At 30.5% G+C, this 20,000-nt stretch overlaps 4 protein-coding genes across 4 annotated transcripts in view; 3 read left to right on the top strand and 1 right to left on the bottom strand.

The window, feature by feature from the left end:
• Positions 1-720: 720 nt before the first annotated feature.
• On the top strand, positions 721-2,086 carry HELRODRAFT_83726 (hypothetical protein; the record flags this gene model as incomplete). Its single annotated transcript, XM_009023559.1, has 2 exons — positions 721-1,410; positions 1,532-2,086. The coding sequence occupies 2 exons, from the start codon at positions 721-723 to the stop codon at positions 2,084-2,086; spliced, it is 1,245 nt and encodes a 414-aa protein (XP_009021807.1).
• A 1,708-nt stretch (positions 2,087-3,794) lies between these two features.
• Positions 3,795-4,448, top strand: HELRODRAFT_176339 (hypothetical protein; the record flags this gene model as incomplete). Its single annotated transcript, XM_009023558.1, has 3 exons — positions 3,795-3,998; positions 4,175-4,273; positions 4,356-4,448. The coding sequence occupies 3 exons, from the start codon at positions 3,795-3,797 to the stop codon at positions 4,446-4,448; spliced, it is 396 nt and encodes a 131-aa protein (XP_009021806.1).
• Positions 4,449-5,256: 808 nt separating this feature from the next.
• HELRODRAFT_176338 (hypothetical protein) lies at positions 5,257-6,613 on the top strand (the record flags this gene model as incomplete). The annotated part of the gene is made up of 4 exons (XM_009023557.1): positions 5,257-5,310; positions 5,852-6,076; positions 6,248-6,346; positions 6,533-6,613. The coding sequence occupies 4 exons, from the start codon at positions 5,257-5,259 to the stop codon at positions 6,611-6,613; spliced, it is 459 nt and encodes a 152-aa protein (XP_009021805.1).
• Positions 6,614-16,515: 9,902 nt separating this feature from the next.
• Positions 16,516-20,000, bottom strand: part of HELRODRAFT_185792 (hypothetical protein) — a 9,123-nt gene continuing 5,638 nt past the window's right edge. Inside the window, 7 exon segments of the mRNA XM_009023556.1 lie at positions 16,516-16,594; positions 16,607-16,764; positions 16,931-17,407; positions 17,708-17,784; positions 17,859-18,621; positions 18,675-19,272; positions 19,574-19,663. Coding sequence (XP_009021804.1) covers positions 19,147-19,272; positions 19,574-19,663 — 216 coding nt within the window. The 3' untranslated portion in view covers positions 16,516-16,594; positions 16,607-16,764; positions 16,931-17,407; ... (1 more) ...; positions 17,859-18,621; positions 18,675-19,146.

Genomic DNA, 20,000 nt, shown 5'->3' with positions numbered 1-20,000 from the left:
ACTTTCATATAGAGAGGAGAGGAGAGAGAAGTGAGAAAAAGAGAAAGAGAAGAGAGAGAGAAATCCAAAGTGTAGAGACAATTTAACCATTAGCCACCCCCTAGGTGACTTATCCCTTATTGACTTTTAACGTTAAAAAATTTGAGAGTTCGTAAAACTTACTTGTGTAATTATTTTGTTTAATTTATTAAAAGTAATTTAATATTTTAATAAAGATTGCCGGGAAGATTACAACGTGGTAATAATAAGTGACGTAACAAAGAAATTAAAACAAAGACAAATGATAATTCTAGCGTAGTTTGAATTACGATTAGAACTATTAGAACTGTATTATCGACGTACTAAGTTAGATTCTTTGTTTGATTTGCTTTGTTGTAAAGCTGAGATTTCATTTGAATATTAATTTTAACGATTTTAACGATTTTATAGGCACCGAACTTATTAATTATTTTAAAGAAATATAAAAGGAATTATTAATAAGCATTATGACAATATAATCATAATTTCCATAAATTACAATAACCAGATTTACGATAAATTAAACAGGGGTATATATGAGATTTGATTCTAAACATAAACATTATCGATAAAAACGTAATTAAAATTATATTTTAATTGCAATAAAAAATTTAAAAATATTAAAAATTATTAAAGATGGGGCACAAATTCTCTCCAAAAAAATTGGAATTTGATGACGATGACAATATGGAGATGAGCATTATGGTTGACAGTGACGATGAAGTTTCATCGAATAGTAGTAGGAAAGTTGCGAGGAATCTATATTTGAGTAACGGACGCAGTTCTCAGAGTCTGAAAAGGAAAAGATTCTCATTTTTTGCGACAAATAGCGACTCCGATGAAAATGAAAGCCTAAACACTCCAAAGAAGGCTTTATTTGGAAGCGAATTTGATGAGTTTGGCAGCCCAGCTGTTGAAAAATTTCTCTTTGAGACCAATCAATCTCCATTGTATGCAGAATGCTCAGGTTCTAAGAGAAGAATGGTGAAATATGAAGATGCCTTACCATCACCGCCGGTGTCACCGATGCAATTTTCATGCAAGACTCTCAAGACTAGGCAAATGATTGATGTTGAGCAACAAAATATAGTAAACCAGCAGAAGCTCATAACTGAGCCTGGATTGGGATTCGAGCTACAGTCTAGAAAAAATTTAGCCCTGTCTAAGAGATTAAGTTTGGACGAGATAGGTTTAAGAAATGAATCATTAAAAGATAATAATTTGGCTGTAAATAAGTTTAAGAAATATCGTTCGCAGGCGGATTCTATTAAAAAATATTTAGATGAAGAGGATGAGAGTGCAAACCTGATTGCCGATTTCAGCGCTCCCTACATACTGCCGGTCCTTCAAGATGGAAAGCATAGCGACCTCAAAGCCATCACTCACAATACAGTAAAATATTTTATAAATTTGTTTGGTTGAAAATTGTTTATATAATTATTTTCATCGTAATGTCGTTTTAAGAAAAATTTAAAAAATGAATTTCTTTAAATAACATTCCCAAACGTTTCAGCTTACAGATGTTTTACTAGGAAAGTACGATAATGTCCTTGATAGCTGCACCATAATTGACTGCAGATATCCGTACGAATATGAAGGCGGACACATCATGGGAGCCAGGAATTTCTACACGAAAGATTCCATCTTGAGTGAATTTATTCTGAGCAATGCTGGTTTGTGCACCGGTAATCAGAACAAAAATATCCTTGTATTTCACTGCGAATTTTCATCTGAAAGAGGGCCAAAGATGTGCAGGTTTTTGAGAAACAAAGACAGAGAAATAAACGAAAATAACTATCCTCATCTATTCTACCCGGAGATATATCTTCTTGAGAATGGTTACAAAGAATTTTTCCATAACCACATCGATTTGTGCTACCCAGCTTTGTACAAGCCGATGTTGCATGAAGATAATTCTAAAGATTTGATACATTTTAGAGCAGAATCAAAATTGTACGCGACTAAATTTGAAAAGAGATCAAACTCCAGGACGACTCCAAGGTTCAGTTCTAGAAAAATTGTGAAACGAATTATCGAGGATGAAATTTTGTGCAAACCTCTCAATTGATGATTTATTGAAATCTGAAAAAAACGAGAATAAAGTTTAAATGTTCCTCCATTTGCTTACGATATTAAAAAAACGATTGATTGGTTCAATAAACGGAAATTAAATAATAATGCTGAAGAATGTCAAATGTTAAGAATAGGTCGCAAAGATCCGCTATCGTTGATCGCAATGGATCACCATTTGGTTTGCCGGTAGATGACGAAATTTAGAAGCTGTTACTGATGATGAACTAAAATTCAACTCATATTTTAAAAATTGTTCACAAAGGGAACTCTATGTTGGGTATTATCTTAAGAAATTTTAGGAACCTATCAGCAGAGGTGGTGGTTCGTTGTTCAAGTCACTTGTGAGGTCTCAGTTGGAATATGCTGTTCAATCTTGGAAACCGCACAATTTTGGCCTAATACAATTAAATAGAAAAAAAAAATCCAAAAAGAGCAACACGATTGGTGGACTACTTTACAGGGCATTTACCGAGCTGCATAATAATTAAAATAGATACTAAACATTATAACAATAATAGTAGTATGGTGTGTGTGTTTTTTATGTGTATATGTATGTGTTTAACAAATAATAACAATAAAAAGCAAACGTTCGTTGACTTTAAACATGTAAAATTAGCGACAGAACTATACTATGGACCTTTTTGATAAAACACAGTACGTTGCCTTCCCATAAAAATAAGCATTTATTTTGCAACATTTTAACTATAATTTAAATAATATTTAAATGGAGACCTGACACATTTTTCCAATCAGTATATCATAGTGCCACATGTATCGAGGGATAGAAAGGGAGAGAAAGAGAAAGAGAGAGAGTAACATATAACTTAGTATATGTAAATATATATGTATAACATAACATTACATAGTATTATTATAAACAACAAAATAAGTGAAAGAAAGGGGAAGACAAAGACAGTGAGTGGGATAGATTGGGAAAATAAGATAAAAAGAAAAAGAGAGTGAAAATTTATAGACAGTATATATATATATATATATATATATATATATATATATATATATATATATATATATATATATATATATATATATATGTTATATGTATATATATATATAACAATTAATATAGGACATATAATAATATAAATATATATAGAGAGCGAGAGGAGGGAAAAAAATAAAGATAGAATAAGAGAAAAAAAAATTAAGAGAGAAGGAGAAAAAGATGAAAAGGGAGAGTGAGTGGGTCACATGACCGGAAAATTCCATTTAAATATGATTCATGGGCAGCTGATTCTTTTGTTTTTTAAGTTTGGTTTTCTTCCGAGGTTTCGCTCCAGGTTTTTATCAAATTTTAAAGGTTTGAATTAAATTATTTAAATGAATAAATTGTTAAATAATTAGATGTTATTTTTTTTCGAATATATGTTTAATTAAATTAATTCTGCTATTTATTTGTTTTTTCATTTTTACTAGTTTTTGTTTACACTTTTATTTACTTTTTCACAGTTTTACACAATAATTAGTTAGTTAGTTTTCTTTAAAATTACTTGTATTTTGTTCGCAGAATTACGTTTTAGACCCCTTATTTATTTTATAAAATAATAAATTTTGAGGAACTTTTAAAAAATTGATTCAATTACGAAATTAATTAATTATTTATGCCCGAACCATAATTTATTTACAATTTCAATTACATAATAAAATGACAGATTAGAGATTAAGATCCCAACAGAAGGCTAAAAATGAAATTTGCAATCTGTCTTTTAGTACTGGTTGGCTGTGCCGTCAGCTACGGGACCATGGGTATGGTCGGGGGATGGAGTAGGGCTGACCATGAGAGTGAACACATCAAAAAGGTGGCTGAAAAGATCCTTTTACTTTTTGATGATTTGAACACCTCTGGCTTGGCTCAAAGACTTCATTCTGTTAAATCTGCTGAAACTCAGGTTCAATTTATTAATTTAATAATTTAATTAAAACATTCATTCATTTAACTAATTTATTTTTAAAATAGCTATTAAGAGATTTTTTCAAACTTTTGTTATTCACATAACTGTTGGTTATTTAATTTTTTAAATGATTAATTAACCATTCAGTTATTTTATTATGTTGATACTTAAAGGTCGTTTCTGGAATGAACTACAAAATAAAAATGGATGTTGGCCTGTTGGATTGCACTGAAGCGCAGGCAGTCACCAATGCAAACTGCAAAATTACTAAGGTAGGTTTTGTTAACAAATTAATTAAGTCTATTTAGTTTAGTTAAATTAATTAATCTATCATTTTATTTTTCCTATAATTAGGTTGGGGAGTGTAAATTCGTCTATTACGAACAGTCATGGACAGGCACTGAAGAAATCACCTCACATGAATGCGGTGAATTTGTGGCTGTGTAGCCTTGTTTGGAGCCTGCCTTGATTAACATAATTTATGCACATATGTAATTATTCATATGTAGGACATTATAATTATATGAAGTATTTTTACCATCGGATATTTTATCATTAAGTATTTCATTTGAAATTTGCTTTTTGATTTATTTGTTATTATCCTTACAGACAATAGTTTTATTGACTATTATTAATAATAATAAATGAATATTTCATATTAATGATAACTAATTGTATTAAGTTGATATATATATATATATATATATATATATATATATATATATATATATATATATATATATATATATATATATTTTAACCAAATGGTGTTAGTTTGCCTGTATTATAGAAATAATTGTGTATTATGTATATAGACCAAAAGACATTTATTATTTTTATTGATGTTATTCTATTATTATTATTGTGAGTATTATTATTATTGATGTAATGCTTTGCTATATTTGAAATGTTTTTTAAAAAATAAAAATTTATATTTTACTGAAATATTGTTAGATAGATAGCAGTTAATTTTACTCTGTATGTGTGTGTGAGAGTGTATTTCTGTATGTATGTGTGTACGTGCGTGCGTGTGTGTGTGTGTGTGTAATTATGTAATTAATGGTTTAGTTTTGACGTAACATGTAAAAAACTCATCATATTAAGCAGCAGTACACTCAGCAGTACACTCATCGCTGCGGTGTACTGCTATCATGGTGGGTTGCTTCGTTTCGTTTGCCTTATGTTATCATATCCCGTGTAGTATCGGAATGTATCGTATAAAAGTAATAATAAATTTATTGCAATTTAATTAAAAATGAAATACTGGATCAATGATTCGAAGATTTCATTGATGATCACGATTTTGAGAGTGTGAGAAAGAGAGAGGGAGAGAGATAAAATAGAAAGAGAGAGGAAGATGGAAAATGATGGAAAGATCACATGACCTGAAAATTCCCTATAAATGACTCGAGCACAGCTGATAGATTTGTTCTTTTAGTTCTGTACCCACTCGAAATTCCGAATCAAGTTTCCATCGATTCTAACAAATTGGATTTAAATTAATCAAGTAAATTGATAGTTAAATTACCATGTATCATATTTTTTGAAAGGAATAAGAATAGTTATGTGTTATATTCTGTTCGTTTGAATTCTATCTGTGTTTTCACTGTTCGTAAAATTTACCATTGATAGTAATTAGTTTTATTAAGTCATTTTTAGGATTAGTAGGTGGTTGTATTCTGTTTGCAGAAGTATGTTATACCGTTAAACTCTCACGTCCCATATGCTATAGTATAAAATATTAAATTCTGAGGAACTTGAAACTTAATTCAGTTAAATTACTCAAAAAAAAAACACTCGGACCGAAATTCATTTACGTTTAATTTACACCAATGTGAATTGAATGGCAGGTTAAGACCAAAAGAATTAAATCCACAATCTATCTTTTGGTAGGCCTACTGGTTCGCTCTGCCGTCAGCCACGGTATCGCAAATACGGTCGGGAGTTGGATTGTTGGAAACCCTAGCAGTGCAGCCGTCAAAAAAGTGGCGGAAAAAATTCTTGAGATTTTTGACGATTCGAACACTTTTGGCTTAGCTAAAAGGCTTCGTGATGTTCTATTTGTTAAAACTCAGGTTAATAATAATGAATGAATTAATTAATTCGATCAAATAATTTATTATTTAATTGTCTAGATAGTTAATGATTTTTTTCAAATTTTTGGCATTCGCATCAGTGTCAGTTAATAGATTTGTTGATTAATTAAAATTTAATCACTCAACTTTTTTAATTAAACTAATTAAAAGATCGTTTCTGGAATGTACTACGACTTAATACTGGATGTTGGCCTGCTGAATTGTACGTATGCACAGGCTGCCACCAATGCAAACTGCAAAGTTACAAAGGTAGGCCGAAGCTTTTGTTGCAAATAATTCAGAAATCCTATCAATTTGGTAATTAATCAATAAGCTGATTAGTAACAATATTCAATTTGGTCTACTCGAATTAGTAAATTATTCAGTTAATTTAATTAATTTATTTAATTCGAATAAAATTAAACCGGACTGTGTCAATTCGTCTACTTCGAACAGCCCTGGACGAGCACCGAACAAATCACCAGATATAAATGCTGGGAATTCATGTCTTCCTTGTCAGTGGCCTGCCCGCCCTAATTAACATAATTTATGCGCATATTTAATATAAGGCATTATACTTACATGCAGTATGTTACCATTCAGTATTTTATCATTGAGCATCTCGTTTGAAATTTGCTTCTTGATTTAATTATGTATTATGAATAAATGAGAAAGTCATTTATTGTTTTTATTATTTACATAATAATAATAATAATTATTATTATTATTATTATTATTATTACTGTTACAATTAATATAATATTATACTAAACTTGAAATGGTTTTTCAACAATAATAAAATTATTATTTTACTTGAAAATTTTTGTTTTTGGTTGTTAAATTTAACCTGTTCGTGTATTTGCATGTGTGTGTGTGTGTGTGAGTGTGTGAGAGAGTGTGTGTGTGTGTACGTGAGTGTGTGTGTGTGTACGTGAGTGTGTGTGTGTGTGTGTGTGATTAAGACGTACTAAAAATACGTAATGTAATTTATGGTTTACTACATTTTAAAATAAAAAATTAATGTACTTTGAAATGTTCAGCTTCTCGAGCTTACGTCGTGCTACCAAGTCTAAAAGTTAATCCTGTATGTAAATAAAATCTGCCTTTTCTAAATTTAAATTTCACCGAGAGAGAGAGAGAGAGAGAGAGAGAAAGAAAGAGAGAGAGAGAGAGAGAGAGAGAGAGAACGACGGAGAAAGTTTTAAACGAATACAATGTGTTAAGAGCTGTTGAATAAGGATATCGGACAAGCATTAATAATATGTGTGTCAACGTATGTTTTGAATCATTTTTAAACCGTTCTATATGTTTGGTTGATTGGTTGGTTGATTGATTTGTTGATTGATTGTTTGATTGATTGGTTGGTTGATTGATTGGTTGATTGGTTGGTTGGTTGGTTGGTTGATTGAATGGTTGGTTGATTGATTGATTGGTTGATTATTAATATTTTTATTATTATTACAGCTATTTATGAGTTTGTTTTATTACCATAAATTGAATGAGTTATAATTAAATTATTGTTTAAATCAAAAATAATAATTAATAACTATAATAAACGGTTACACACGCGCACACACACATTCATACATCCATGTATTATGATTTAATTCATACTAACTCATAAAACAACTAGAGTCATTTTAGAAATCGTTCTTGAATGAATTTGAATCATGCTGTGTGTGTGTGTGAGTGAGTGTAAGTGAGTGTGAGTGTGTATATGTGTGCGTGTGTGTGCGTGTATATGTGTGTGTGTATGTGTGTGTGTGTGTGTGTGTGTGTGTGTGTGTGTTGTGTGTGTGTGTGTGGCGTGTGTAATTGGATATTTGTCACAGTAATATGTTACGACAATCAGTCAGCATGCTTATAAAATTTTTATGAAAAATTAAGGTGTCGGAAATAAAAATCGGATAACAATATCACATACGCATATGGTAGAGCCAGCTAGCATGATTGTTTCCTGAAAAAACAAGTTGACTTTATGAATAAAAATTGCCTTAATAATAATAATAATAATAATACAATAGCAACCAAAGATGTTAAATAATAATAATAATAGCAACCAAAGATGTTAAATAGTAAGTTTCGTTTATCATTCGGTACTGGTCTGGTAAGGGTATTCGAATCGGTATCGAAGGGTAATTCATGGGCGCCCTCTATGTCATAATGCATTGGATTGTATTAAAGGTTAAAAAAAGGTTAAAGGTCAATTACACTCTTCCAAAGTTCAGAGGATTCAACGAAGCGCACAAACGTCGTATATGAATACCTGCTAAATGACGATAGGCGGGTATTTTTTTGTCATATTCGAACCCGGTTACTGCGAAACAGCACCAGGCGACCTTAACCACTAGGCCATCACGCCGCCCCAATAATAATTATAATTATTATTATTATTGTTATTAATATTATATATTCGCCAATTATATTGAATTGTATTGTATTAGATTGACTTGTATTGAATTGTATTGTATTGTATTATACTGAATTGTATTGCATTTTATTGTATTGTATTGCATTGTATTGCACCGCATATTTGTATTTATACATTGTAGCGTTGAAATGTAATGTATTTTATTGTACTTAAATATTGTATCGAAATTTAATTTAACAAAGGCGTCCAATCAAACCATGAAGTAGTTGAGTCAAGAAGCATTCAGTCAGTAAATAAATCATTTGTTTGAAACGTGACGACCTCAAAACACGACACGCACACCAAACACAGACACATACACATACACACATATACACACACACAGACACACACACTCACACAAATAATTTACAATTTGTTAATCATTTGAGTAATTATTAATAATTTATAATTAATAATAATAATTATTATTATTATTGAGTATAGTTTTTTTTTCTCTATATATAGCTCAGAACCAATCGACTTGAAACCAAATTGCTATTTAGTGAAGAATAAATAATATCTGGGAAGTTTGAAGTTTCCGTTGGGTTTGTAAAATTTAAAAAATGATAAAGTGTATTTTAAAATTTGTATGTGTGTGTGAGTGTATATTAGGGTATTTTTGTTTGTTTGTGTGTATGTTGTGTTGTGTGTGTGTGTGTGTTGTATGTGTGTTCATTCATTCATTCGTTCGTTCGTTCATTCATTCATTCATTCATTCATCCATCCATCCATCCATCCATCCATTCATTCCTTCATTTAATCATTCATCCATCCATTCACATATCAATTCATCTATTCATTCATTCAGAATGCATTTCAGTTACGTGACCATCGTATTATTTGTGTGTGTCATTTCGGCACCGCCAGCATTCGGACAAGGACTTTTGGGCGGATGGAATAACATAAGTGCTAATGATTCTATGGTGTTTATATACTTTTTGTTCTTTGGTGTTTATATAATTCTTTGTTATTTATATATTTTATTTTTTGTTGTAAATAATAGTAGTAGTAGTAGTAGTAGCAGTAGTAGCAGTAGTAGTAGCAGCAGCAGTTGTAGTAGTAGTAGCAGTTGCAGCTGCAGTATTATTATTATTATTATTATTATTATTATTATTATTATTAGGAATTAAAATGTTTTTCTTCACTCACAAATAGGTTCTAGATAGTACAAAAAGAGCTGTTGAATTATATGGCGCTTCGAAAAACCTTGCTGTGAAGTTGATCAACATCTTAGAGGCCGAATATCAAGTATTATCAATAATTATTTTATTAATAAAAAAATACTTATCATTATTATTATTACTAAATAATATTTGTTGTTATTATTATTATTCTCATTAATTATGGCACAATTAAATCTGAAGGTTGTATCCGGAATAAATTATAATGTGACGCTGGTTCTTGGCGTTTATAGTTGCGGCAAACAGGATTTGAATTCAACCGTTCCTCTGGTCTGTGGTATCGAGGAGGTTGGTCTCTTTCTCTCTCTTTCTCTCTATTTCTCTCTCTATCTCTCTCTCTTTTATTTAGACTTTTCTTACTCTCTTAATGACAAAAATTTTTTTTCAACTACAATATCAACAACGGAATAATAGCAGTAGTAGTAGCAGTAGTAGTAGTAGTAGTTGTTGTTGTTGTTGTAGCAGTAGTAGTAGTTGTAGCAGTAGTAGTAGTGGTGGTGGTGGTAATTCAAACTATTTCTCTATAATTTCAAGAGCTAAATAATATCTCTACATCTCTACATTTACAAAACTAAATAAGTTTAGCGATTTATCTGCTAAAATATGCCACAAATCTAGTTGCGGACCTGCAAATTCGCGATGTTCGTGCAAGCATGGACTAACACGTTCGAGTTGAAATCTTCCTGCTTCAACTCAACAAGCGCCTGGAGTTTGCTTGCGAATGTCACTTCAAGTGAGATGAAAGCTTTGAAGGCTGTCATCTTGAGGACATTGCCAATCAGTAAGCACTTGAAGGACGTGAATTCCATAAGTTTGAATAGGGTCTATGTTCACAAACTGGTGAGTTAAGTTTGTTATTTCTTATTTGTGTTTTTAACTCTACTCTACTTATCTATCAATCTATCGATCCATCCATCCATTCATTCATCCATCCATCCTTCCATCCATCTTTTCATCAATCCAACAATTCATCCATCCATCCATTTTTAAGGAACCCCAACTTTATAGATTCTACGCCAAGTTCGATATCTCTAATGCCAACCTGCAAAATGTTAGTACGCTTAGTTGTAACGAAAAATAATGGCACGATAATAAAAGAAGAAAGCAATTTTCATAATTAATTAAGGTGTTTTATTGATTAATCGATTAATTATTTAATTTAATTGATAATTATTACAAATATTTTCTTTTTGAAACAGAGGTATTACTCGTACCAAATCTACCTGTAATAGGGATGAACTAGCGAGAACCCGTCCTAGCGATAAATGTACTTCCAGAATACTTATTCAGTATTCTAATATTCTTTAAGGAATACTTTTTGAAATGATTTTTTAATAGTTTTGTCATTATATTTTTGATAAATATTTCAAATAAACACTTTAAACACTTTGGACTTTAATAATTTTTATATGGTTAAAATTATTTTTCTACTTTTGTTAAGTAAAATAAAATTATGGCAAAATTTTTTTGTCTTTTTTTTCTTTGTCCTTCATTTGATATAATTACACACACGCACACACACCACGCACGCACGCACGCACACACACACACATGATTTATTTTTGACGAACTGTGCCGGACATTGGGGACAAAACCTCCAAAAACCCGATCTTCAACACTTTGTAGTGGTGTAGTGGTTGGAATGTGGTGATATTCAAAAAGTGACACAGGGACTTTATGAATGTTGTTCATTGTTGACCGCGATCTTTTTTCCCTGCAATCTGTCCAGTAGTTGTTAGATTTTCCATTCTTTCCTTCCGCATGATGTGACCAAAAAACTTTAACTGCCCCCGTCGGATTATCTGTAGTAATTTCTCCTTTTCATAACCGGAAAGTTTTAACACATCCTCATTCGAAGCAAGAGAGGTTCAACTAATTTTTATAATTCTTCTCAAAAATTCTTGTTTCATTTCAATTCATCATTCACTGATCATCTGTAACGTAAAGATAGCGTTTCTTGTGCCACAATCATCGACAAAACCACATTGGGCATTTGAAATTCCAGATCTGATTTTGCTTCGTGCTCTTCTCATCAGAATTCTGAAGAGAAGTTTTGTAAAATGACTCATTAAGCTGACTGTTTGATGTAGTTCACATTCGCATTAGGTTTTTCAGGTAATGCAATAAATATTGACTTGGATAGATCTTCAGGAATTTCACCGCTGTTATTAATTTCATTCAAAATTGTCACTTTTTTAATGCCAAATTCATCCAGACATTTAATTTTTTCAACAACTATCTCATCTGAACCTGGCTCTTTATTTGATTTCATTTTGGAAAGAGCGGCACAAGGTATACCATGGAATAAACGAATCTATAGTTCAATTACAATTTTATAAAGCGCCAATTTTAAAAGTGAATAGACTGTTCACTTTTAAGTAATTTAAGATAACAATATTCAATTTTTTCGCCATATAACTAGAATAAAATTTCACTAATTTAATTGTCTCATAATTCAATACGGTCACTAATTCAATAATTTTCCAAGATCCCAGATGATAACTAATCAGTCCGGTTTTGTCTGTAACAGTTTTTATGGATCCAATCTCAAAAAGTAAAAATTTCTATTAAGTCAATCAAATAATCATGTTTGATGGTTTCTTCTACATTTCCATTAAATTATATTTATAATTTATATAATTATTAAATACAATTAAATGATTAATATTTATTTAATATTTATTAAAAATTATTTAATTAAAAATAAATTTGATTAGTTAATTAATTGAAATTTTTATTTAAATATTTTGGAAGGTTCTCAAATCAGAAAGAAAATTTCTCCATCAAAGAAGCTAAACTGAAGAAAAATAAATTGGTTGTTCCATATTTACCAAAGTATTTATTAACTTATTTATCAATTATTTAAATATTTATTTTATTATTAATTAATTAATGTACAATTGTGTAACATAATGATACCTGACATCATTTTATGGCATTTTTTTATTTATTTCGTTTTAATTTATGATTGTTTATTTATGGGATGCAATTCATAATATAATATTTGTATTAATTATATAGTTATTTATTTATAATTTTTATTAATTGATTAATTAATTAATTTATTTATTTTATTTTAGATTTACTGATAGTGTGCTATATCATTCATGGAATGTATTCAGATGTCAGAAGGACCTCTTCCAGTACCAATCTGCACATAATGTAAAATAAAATTGTAATAATAATAATAATTGATTGGTTGTTTGGTTGGTTGGTTGGCTGTCTTGTTGGTTGGTTAGTTGGTTGGCTGATTGATTCACATAGTTAATATTATTCATTTGTTAACATTATATTAAATTTGGTATATTATTTTAATAATCATAAATTCATTTTCTTTCAAGGATATCCAGGCCTTTTCGTACGAGAGTGACATTTTCATTGAAAATGTTGGCCAGAGATTTTTTTTGGGAACAAGTTACGAAGAATTTTGGCACACCTATAAGTAACATTCAGTATATTATGATTTGAATTATGATCTAAAGATCATATGTATAAAAAAAAATTATTATATTTTTCCTATTTTATATCTTTGGTTATGTTATTTATGGTTTTACTATCATTATTATCATTATCATTATTCATTATTATCATTATTACCATTATTAATTCTTATAAGTTCAACAATGACACACATTGCTCATGATATTCTTGGATCTCTTGTGCATTTAAACTCGGTCACCGCAGCAGTAGTGGCAGGCACCTTAGCCATTACACTACTCCACTGACTGTCTAACTATATATATATATATATATATATATATATATATATACATACACACATGTGATTTATTTTATATTTTATTTATTTTATTTCACTTAGGCAGCTAGGAACCAGCAGACGCCATCACTATGAGATTATACCGGAAGGTGGATGGATGGCTTATATTCTTTCAAATTTCGATTTTTCTAATTATAACGCTAATTATTATCATTATTATTATTATAATAATTGTAATTATAATTATAATAATGATGACTAATTACGATGACTAACTATAATGATTATGATTTCATTTTAATTATGACCATTTCTCTATTAATTAACTAATTAATTATTGATTTTACACATTTGATGAAAAGTAAAAGATCTGTTCCTATTATTATTATAAAAAAGGTAAACCCTGCCATCTATACTTCGACATTGAATTCGAGTACCAGCTAAACCGCGATAAAGATGGCTGCCACATGATGCAATGCTTCATTAAAGTATTTTTCTCTTCCTTTCCTGCCTTTAAATATTATTTATTATTTTTGGTACGGCAAATAAATAAGTTTAGATTTACTTGAATGTGTTTATTTTTCTTTCAAATGCAGTTTATAACGCATTGTGTGAAGAAGTTCTTGGAGGTGAATCTCTCATTGGAAGATATTCTAATATTGAAATCTTCAAGGTTTGTTTGTATTATTTTGTATGCAAACACACACACACACACACACACGCACATACAAACATAGATACATACATATAGATACATACATTTACACACACGCATACATACATACAAATTACACATATAAATACTCACACATATACATAAACATATACACATATACATAATTTTGTCTATACTACACACATGCAAACGTATGTAAACACACACATACACGCACAAACCCACACACAAACACACACACACCAAGGAACACCTTCATACACATATCTCCATACAAGGAACAAGGAACACCTTTATACACATATTCCCATATAAGGAACACTATCATACACATATTCCCATACAAAAATTACAATAATGATAAAAATAATAATGAATAACTTTCCCACCCTAAAAACCCACACAGCCAATCAAAATTCAGTAGACACGTAGTCGTACGTTTGCCTGGGGATCACGTGTTTCTCGACAACCACCACGCAGGTCCCTCAGTTAGGGATTAGTGTAGTTTGTAGTATAATTTTTTAATGCCCGTGTCTTATCGTACGACCGTTTCGTAGTCTAGGCTTTATATTTGATTCTAGCATGTCTCTTTCTTCTCAAATTAATAGTGTTGCTAGAAGCTCTAACTTTCATCTACGTAGAATAAAAAACTTTTGCCTTTTCTTGACAATCCTACTCTTCTCCTTCTAGTTACTTCGTTAGTCTTATCTAGGATTGATTATTGTAACTCGCTCTACTATGGTCTTGGTGATTCTACACTCAATCCTTTCAGTAATGCTTTTAACTCTGCTGCTCGTCTAGTTGCTCGTGCCCCTTTCTTTTCTCATATACCTTCATATCTTGTTCTCCTACCTATAAAATAATTGATTGTGTTTATACAACTGCATCTATGAATGTATGTATGTGTATTTGTGTTCATACTTACATGCATATATGCATATTAGTGAAAGTATGTATATATGTGTGTGCGTGTGTGTGCGTGCGTGTGTATGTGTGCGCTTAAATTAAAACAGGTAAGAAAATAGAAGTAATTATATTAAATGTGGTTGATAAATAATTAATATTAATAAACAATAATAATAATAATTATTATTATTATTATGTAGGATTGTTTGTCAAGCACATTGTGGATTATTATAAGTACAGGTGCAAAGTGAAGAATAATAATAACAATAATCCTAGTAATAATAATAATAATTATATTCACCATTGGGTTGATGATGATGCTATCCTTACGGCATGCAAAGAATATAATGATGATGATGATGATAAAAAGGACGATGATGATGATGTTGATGATGATGATGATCTGTTCAATGGACAACTCCTAATTAAGAACAAGTCGAATTATGAAGATGTCTTTTGTGATATAGGTAAGTTATCATACATACGTACATACATACATACAAAAATACATACATACATACAATACATACATACATACATACATACAATACATACATACATACATACATACATACAGACATACAGACATACATACATACATACATACATACATACATACATACAATACATACATACATACATACAATACATACATACATACATACAATACATACATACATACATACAGACATACATACATACATACATACATACATACATACATACATACAAACATACATACAAACATACATACAAACATACAATACATACATACATACACAAATACTCAAATTGCTTTTTAAATTGCAAATTGTTCAACATAGTTTCGTCAATGAAAGTTATGTAATATTGTAATTATTATTAATATTTATTATTATTATTATTTATAATTATTATTATTTATTTATTCAGGTGTGTATTCTAAAAATAGAAACTTCAGATTGTATCTATCGAACAAAAGAGGGAAAAGAAATGCACTAGTATTGGACGGTGGATGTTAGCTGGTGTTATTTATAATGATGTTGATGATGATGATGTTGTTGTTGATAATGATGATAATGATGATGTTGTTGTTGATGATGATGATGATGATGATGTTGTTGTTTATGATGATGTTGTTGTTGAAAATGATGATGTTGATGATGATAATGATGATGTTGTTGTTGTTGTTGATAATGATGATAATGATGATGTTGTAGCCGCTGGCGTTGTTGATGATGTTGTTGTTGATAATGATGATGATAATGATGATGATGATGATATTGTTGAGTTTGATGATGATGATGATGATATTGTTGAGTTTGATGATGATGATGATATTGTTGACTTTGATGATGATGATGATGATGCTGTCTTTTACTTGTTGTATTTTGTCTTGTCCATCCATAGCCACCCCAGATCATTCTGCTAGAAGAAATGAAACAACCACAAACGTTACATATCATCATCATCATTAGAAACATCATTATCATCATCATCATCTACAACAACATCATTATCATCATCTACAACATCATCATCATCATCTACAACATCATCATTATCATCATCATCATTATCTACATCATCGTCATCAACAACGTCAGTGGCTACAGCAGCAGCGTTCCATCCAGCTGTTGATGACATCGATGATGACGTCACTGCTGTCGGTGGTCGTGATGATAATGATGTCGTTGGTGGTGGTTGTGGTGGTGGTAATGATGAGGATGATGATGATGATGATGTGGCGGTTGATAAGGAGAATGAGCAGCACCATCGAGATATCTTCATGAAATCTCTAGTCTGCAACATTTCGTTAGTACAACTAACTGCCTCACTTTGTTACAATTTTTGTTGTTATGATGATGATGATGATGTTATTATTTTTATTATTGTTATTGTTGTTGTTGTCGTCGTTAATTTTGTTATTAACATTCTGTTGTTTTATTTTCGCTAAAAAATTCGCTTTTTTTTATCAAAGGGCCACACCGGACACCAAGGCAGTTTATTGTGACGGCAATAATTTTCTGACGTCATTTCTTCAACAACTGCAACAACAAAAACAACGACAATGTCTGATTTCAAATGGAACATTATTAGAACAACAACAACCTAACAAAAATTCATTGGTACAACTGCCAGTTTTTAACGCTGTTCAAGGTAGCAAGGTGTCTGACAACAACAACAACAACAGCGCATCAGACAATGACATCAACAACAACAACACATCAAACAATGACATCAACAACAACAACGACAACAACACATCAAATAATGACATTAACAACAACAATAATAACGTTGATGAATTTGTTGAAAGTTTAATTCACATTGGCGGAGTCGTAGGTCGAATTCGTAAAAAGTTCCTAATCAAAGAACGCTGGCTTCTCATTTACGATGTTGCCAACAACAGATTCTGTAGAATCGCCAATAGATTTCATAAAAGTAATAATATCAGGTAAAGAAGCAAAATCGTTCCATCTTTCGTTTTTTAGTCATTCATTCATTCATTTATTCATTCATTCGTTCATCCATTCATTTGTTTTATTCATTTATTTTTCCAATCAATCAATCAATGGCTCATCCGTACATTCATTCATTTACCACCACATCCATCAGATTGTCGATTCATTGAAACCATTCATCCAATTATTCAATCTTTCATTCATTCACTCACTCACTCATTCTTTCATTCATTCATTCATCCATTTCTACGTTCATTCACTCACACATTCATTCACTCAATTCATTCATTCAGAATAATTGTTGACATGATCAGAAATGTCTGGTTTCAGAAGTGCTTCGACCCTGAATGTAGCCAGTTCAAATCTCAAGGTCATTTTTATTATTATTCTTATTATTATTTATTTTTATTATTATTATTAATTATTATTATTATTATTTACCAGAATTTCCCTTACCTCCTACTGTGGAGTTCAACGTGGACAAATGCTTACAGATTAATGAAAACAATAACAACAATAATAACAACAACAACAAGAACAACGACAAAAACGACAATAGAAGCATAGAACCAGTGAGGCCGGATGTTATTGATGACGATAGCTGTGATGACGTCATCGGCGCCATAGATATCAACAACATCGATAATAATGTCCAGAACGCCATTTGCAGTTTTGATAAGAATGATGTTGATAATGATATTTGTATCTATGGTGGTGGTGGTGGTGATGATAACGGTATGGATGATAATGATGATGGTTTCGATGATTATTTTTTGTACACATCTGCCTGCGAACTTGAATCGTCGCTACTAGCCGATGATAAAATGCTAAATGATGGAATGGCGTAATAGTATGACGTGATATGAAGCTAATTTTATTTATTTTAATCACTTTTAACCATTTCATCATTGCCCAAGTTTCCGCTTTTGTCGGCTTTATTTCCGGTGTGAAGAATAACGAAGCGTTAACTGAATCGGACGAGCTAACTTAACAGACAGTAAAAAGATACTGTCCCAGAATGTGTCTGTTCGTTTGGGTCAGTCAGGACAGATACTACTACTACTACTAAAAACTACAAGATAGAATTACATGAAAAATTCATCTTAACTACAGATTTGAGAACATAGAGCGCCCAATTTATTCAAGCCAGCTCAGCTCTTGCAGAATAAGGGGATGGTATTGTCTGTAAGAATAAATCTAGAAAACTAAGTTGCGGCAAAGAAATGAAGTGCAGAGACACTCGGGGAGTTACAAAACTGTTTCATAGTCGATTTGAGAAAGCGCGAATCTTTACTTTAAGCATTTTTGTATATGTAAGAAATGTAAACGTTTAAACAATGTAAATGTAAAAAAAAACCCGTATCATTTGTCGTTAGATCATAATTTAAATTGGATTAGGTAATTTATTTTAATTTGATTAATAAAATCGAGAAATGGTCGTTATTGGAAGGATGTACGAGACGATTGGTTGGATGAGTCACGAATTGCGCCTGACTCGTTTTTGCTTTTGAAAATTAGCGATTCTATTTCTGTGTTACATTATATTAAAAATAAATAATAGTAATAATAATAACAATACTAATAATAATGAATTATGATACTGAAACAGTCTTATGAAAAATTTATGACATACTGACATACTATATTTATAATAATGAAAAAGTAATAGGTTGATATTACGTATGCTCGCGCCAAACAATAAAATAAAAAAAAGTTTTTATCGATGTGGCCATTATTGTTCTTCTTGTTCCTGCTTTTTCCATGATTTTGCCATGGCCAGGATCTTGAGGTTTGGTTTTGCTCCTTCCTCGTCTGGGAATATGTAGTCGTAATACTCTTCGAAGTAACTTTGTTCACTCTGTAAAATTGAGGTTATGGAAACATGCGTTGTGTATGTACGTGAATGCATGCACATACGTATTGTATATTTGTTATTGGTATGAAGTGGATAAATTAGTAGCCAATCTTATAATGTATAAGTTTATAAATGAAGTACAACGAGTAAATGAATATGGATAGATAGATGCTAGATGTACAGATGTACAAAGGACTGATATTACAATGATATAATCGACAATACAATATATAATGATATTAATGAAATTATGACAATAAATCATAGTTTTAATAATATTAATAGATGAAAAATTATGATTTACCCCTTGCGTTTCGACCCTTCTCGTTCTCTTGACTTTGCTCGGCTGCAACTTCTCGACAGACATCAGATAGTGCTCATCTCCGTGGTCAAACTTTTGTGTGTAAAAAATATTTCGTTAAATGATTGTTTTTTTTAAAATACGATTATTATGATCATAATTTTATTTATAACATTTTAGAATATTTAATAATAATATATTTTCAGATAATAGAGATATTATCCAAAGGAAATAAGGCACTAGAAACTTCTGGGTACGTTAATATATTTAAAAAATTTGTTTATAAAATTTGTTTATTATAGTTTTAATATAGTATAATATTATAATATAGTATAATTAAACATGTTAATGACAATGATTGAATAGAGAATACCACACAGAGGTAAAAAACCCAGAAGTGAACATAACAAAAACAACACAAAACTGACGA

The sequence above is a fragment of the Helobdella robusta genome, assembly GCF_000326865.2.
Source record: "Helobdella robusta unplaced genomic scaffold HELROscaffold_37, whole genome shotgun sequence".
Taxonomy (NCBI): domain Eukaryota; kingdom Metazoa; phylum Annelida; class Clitellata; order Rhynchobdellida; family Glossiphoniidae; genus Helobdella; species Helobdella robusta.
Note: the sequence above shows the minus strand (reverse complement) of the source record. Positions and strands in the feature narration are given on the sequence as shown.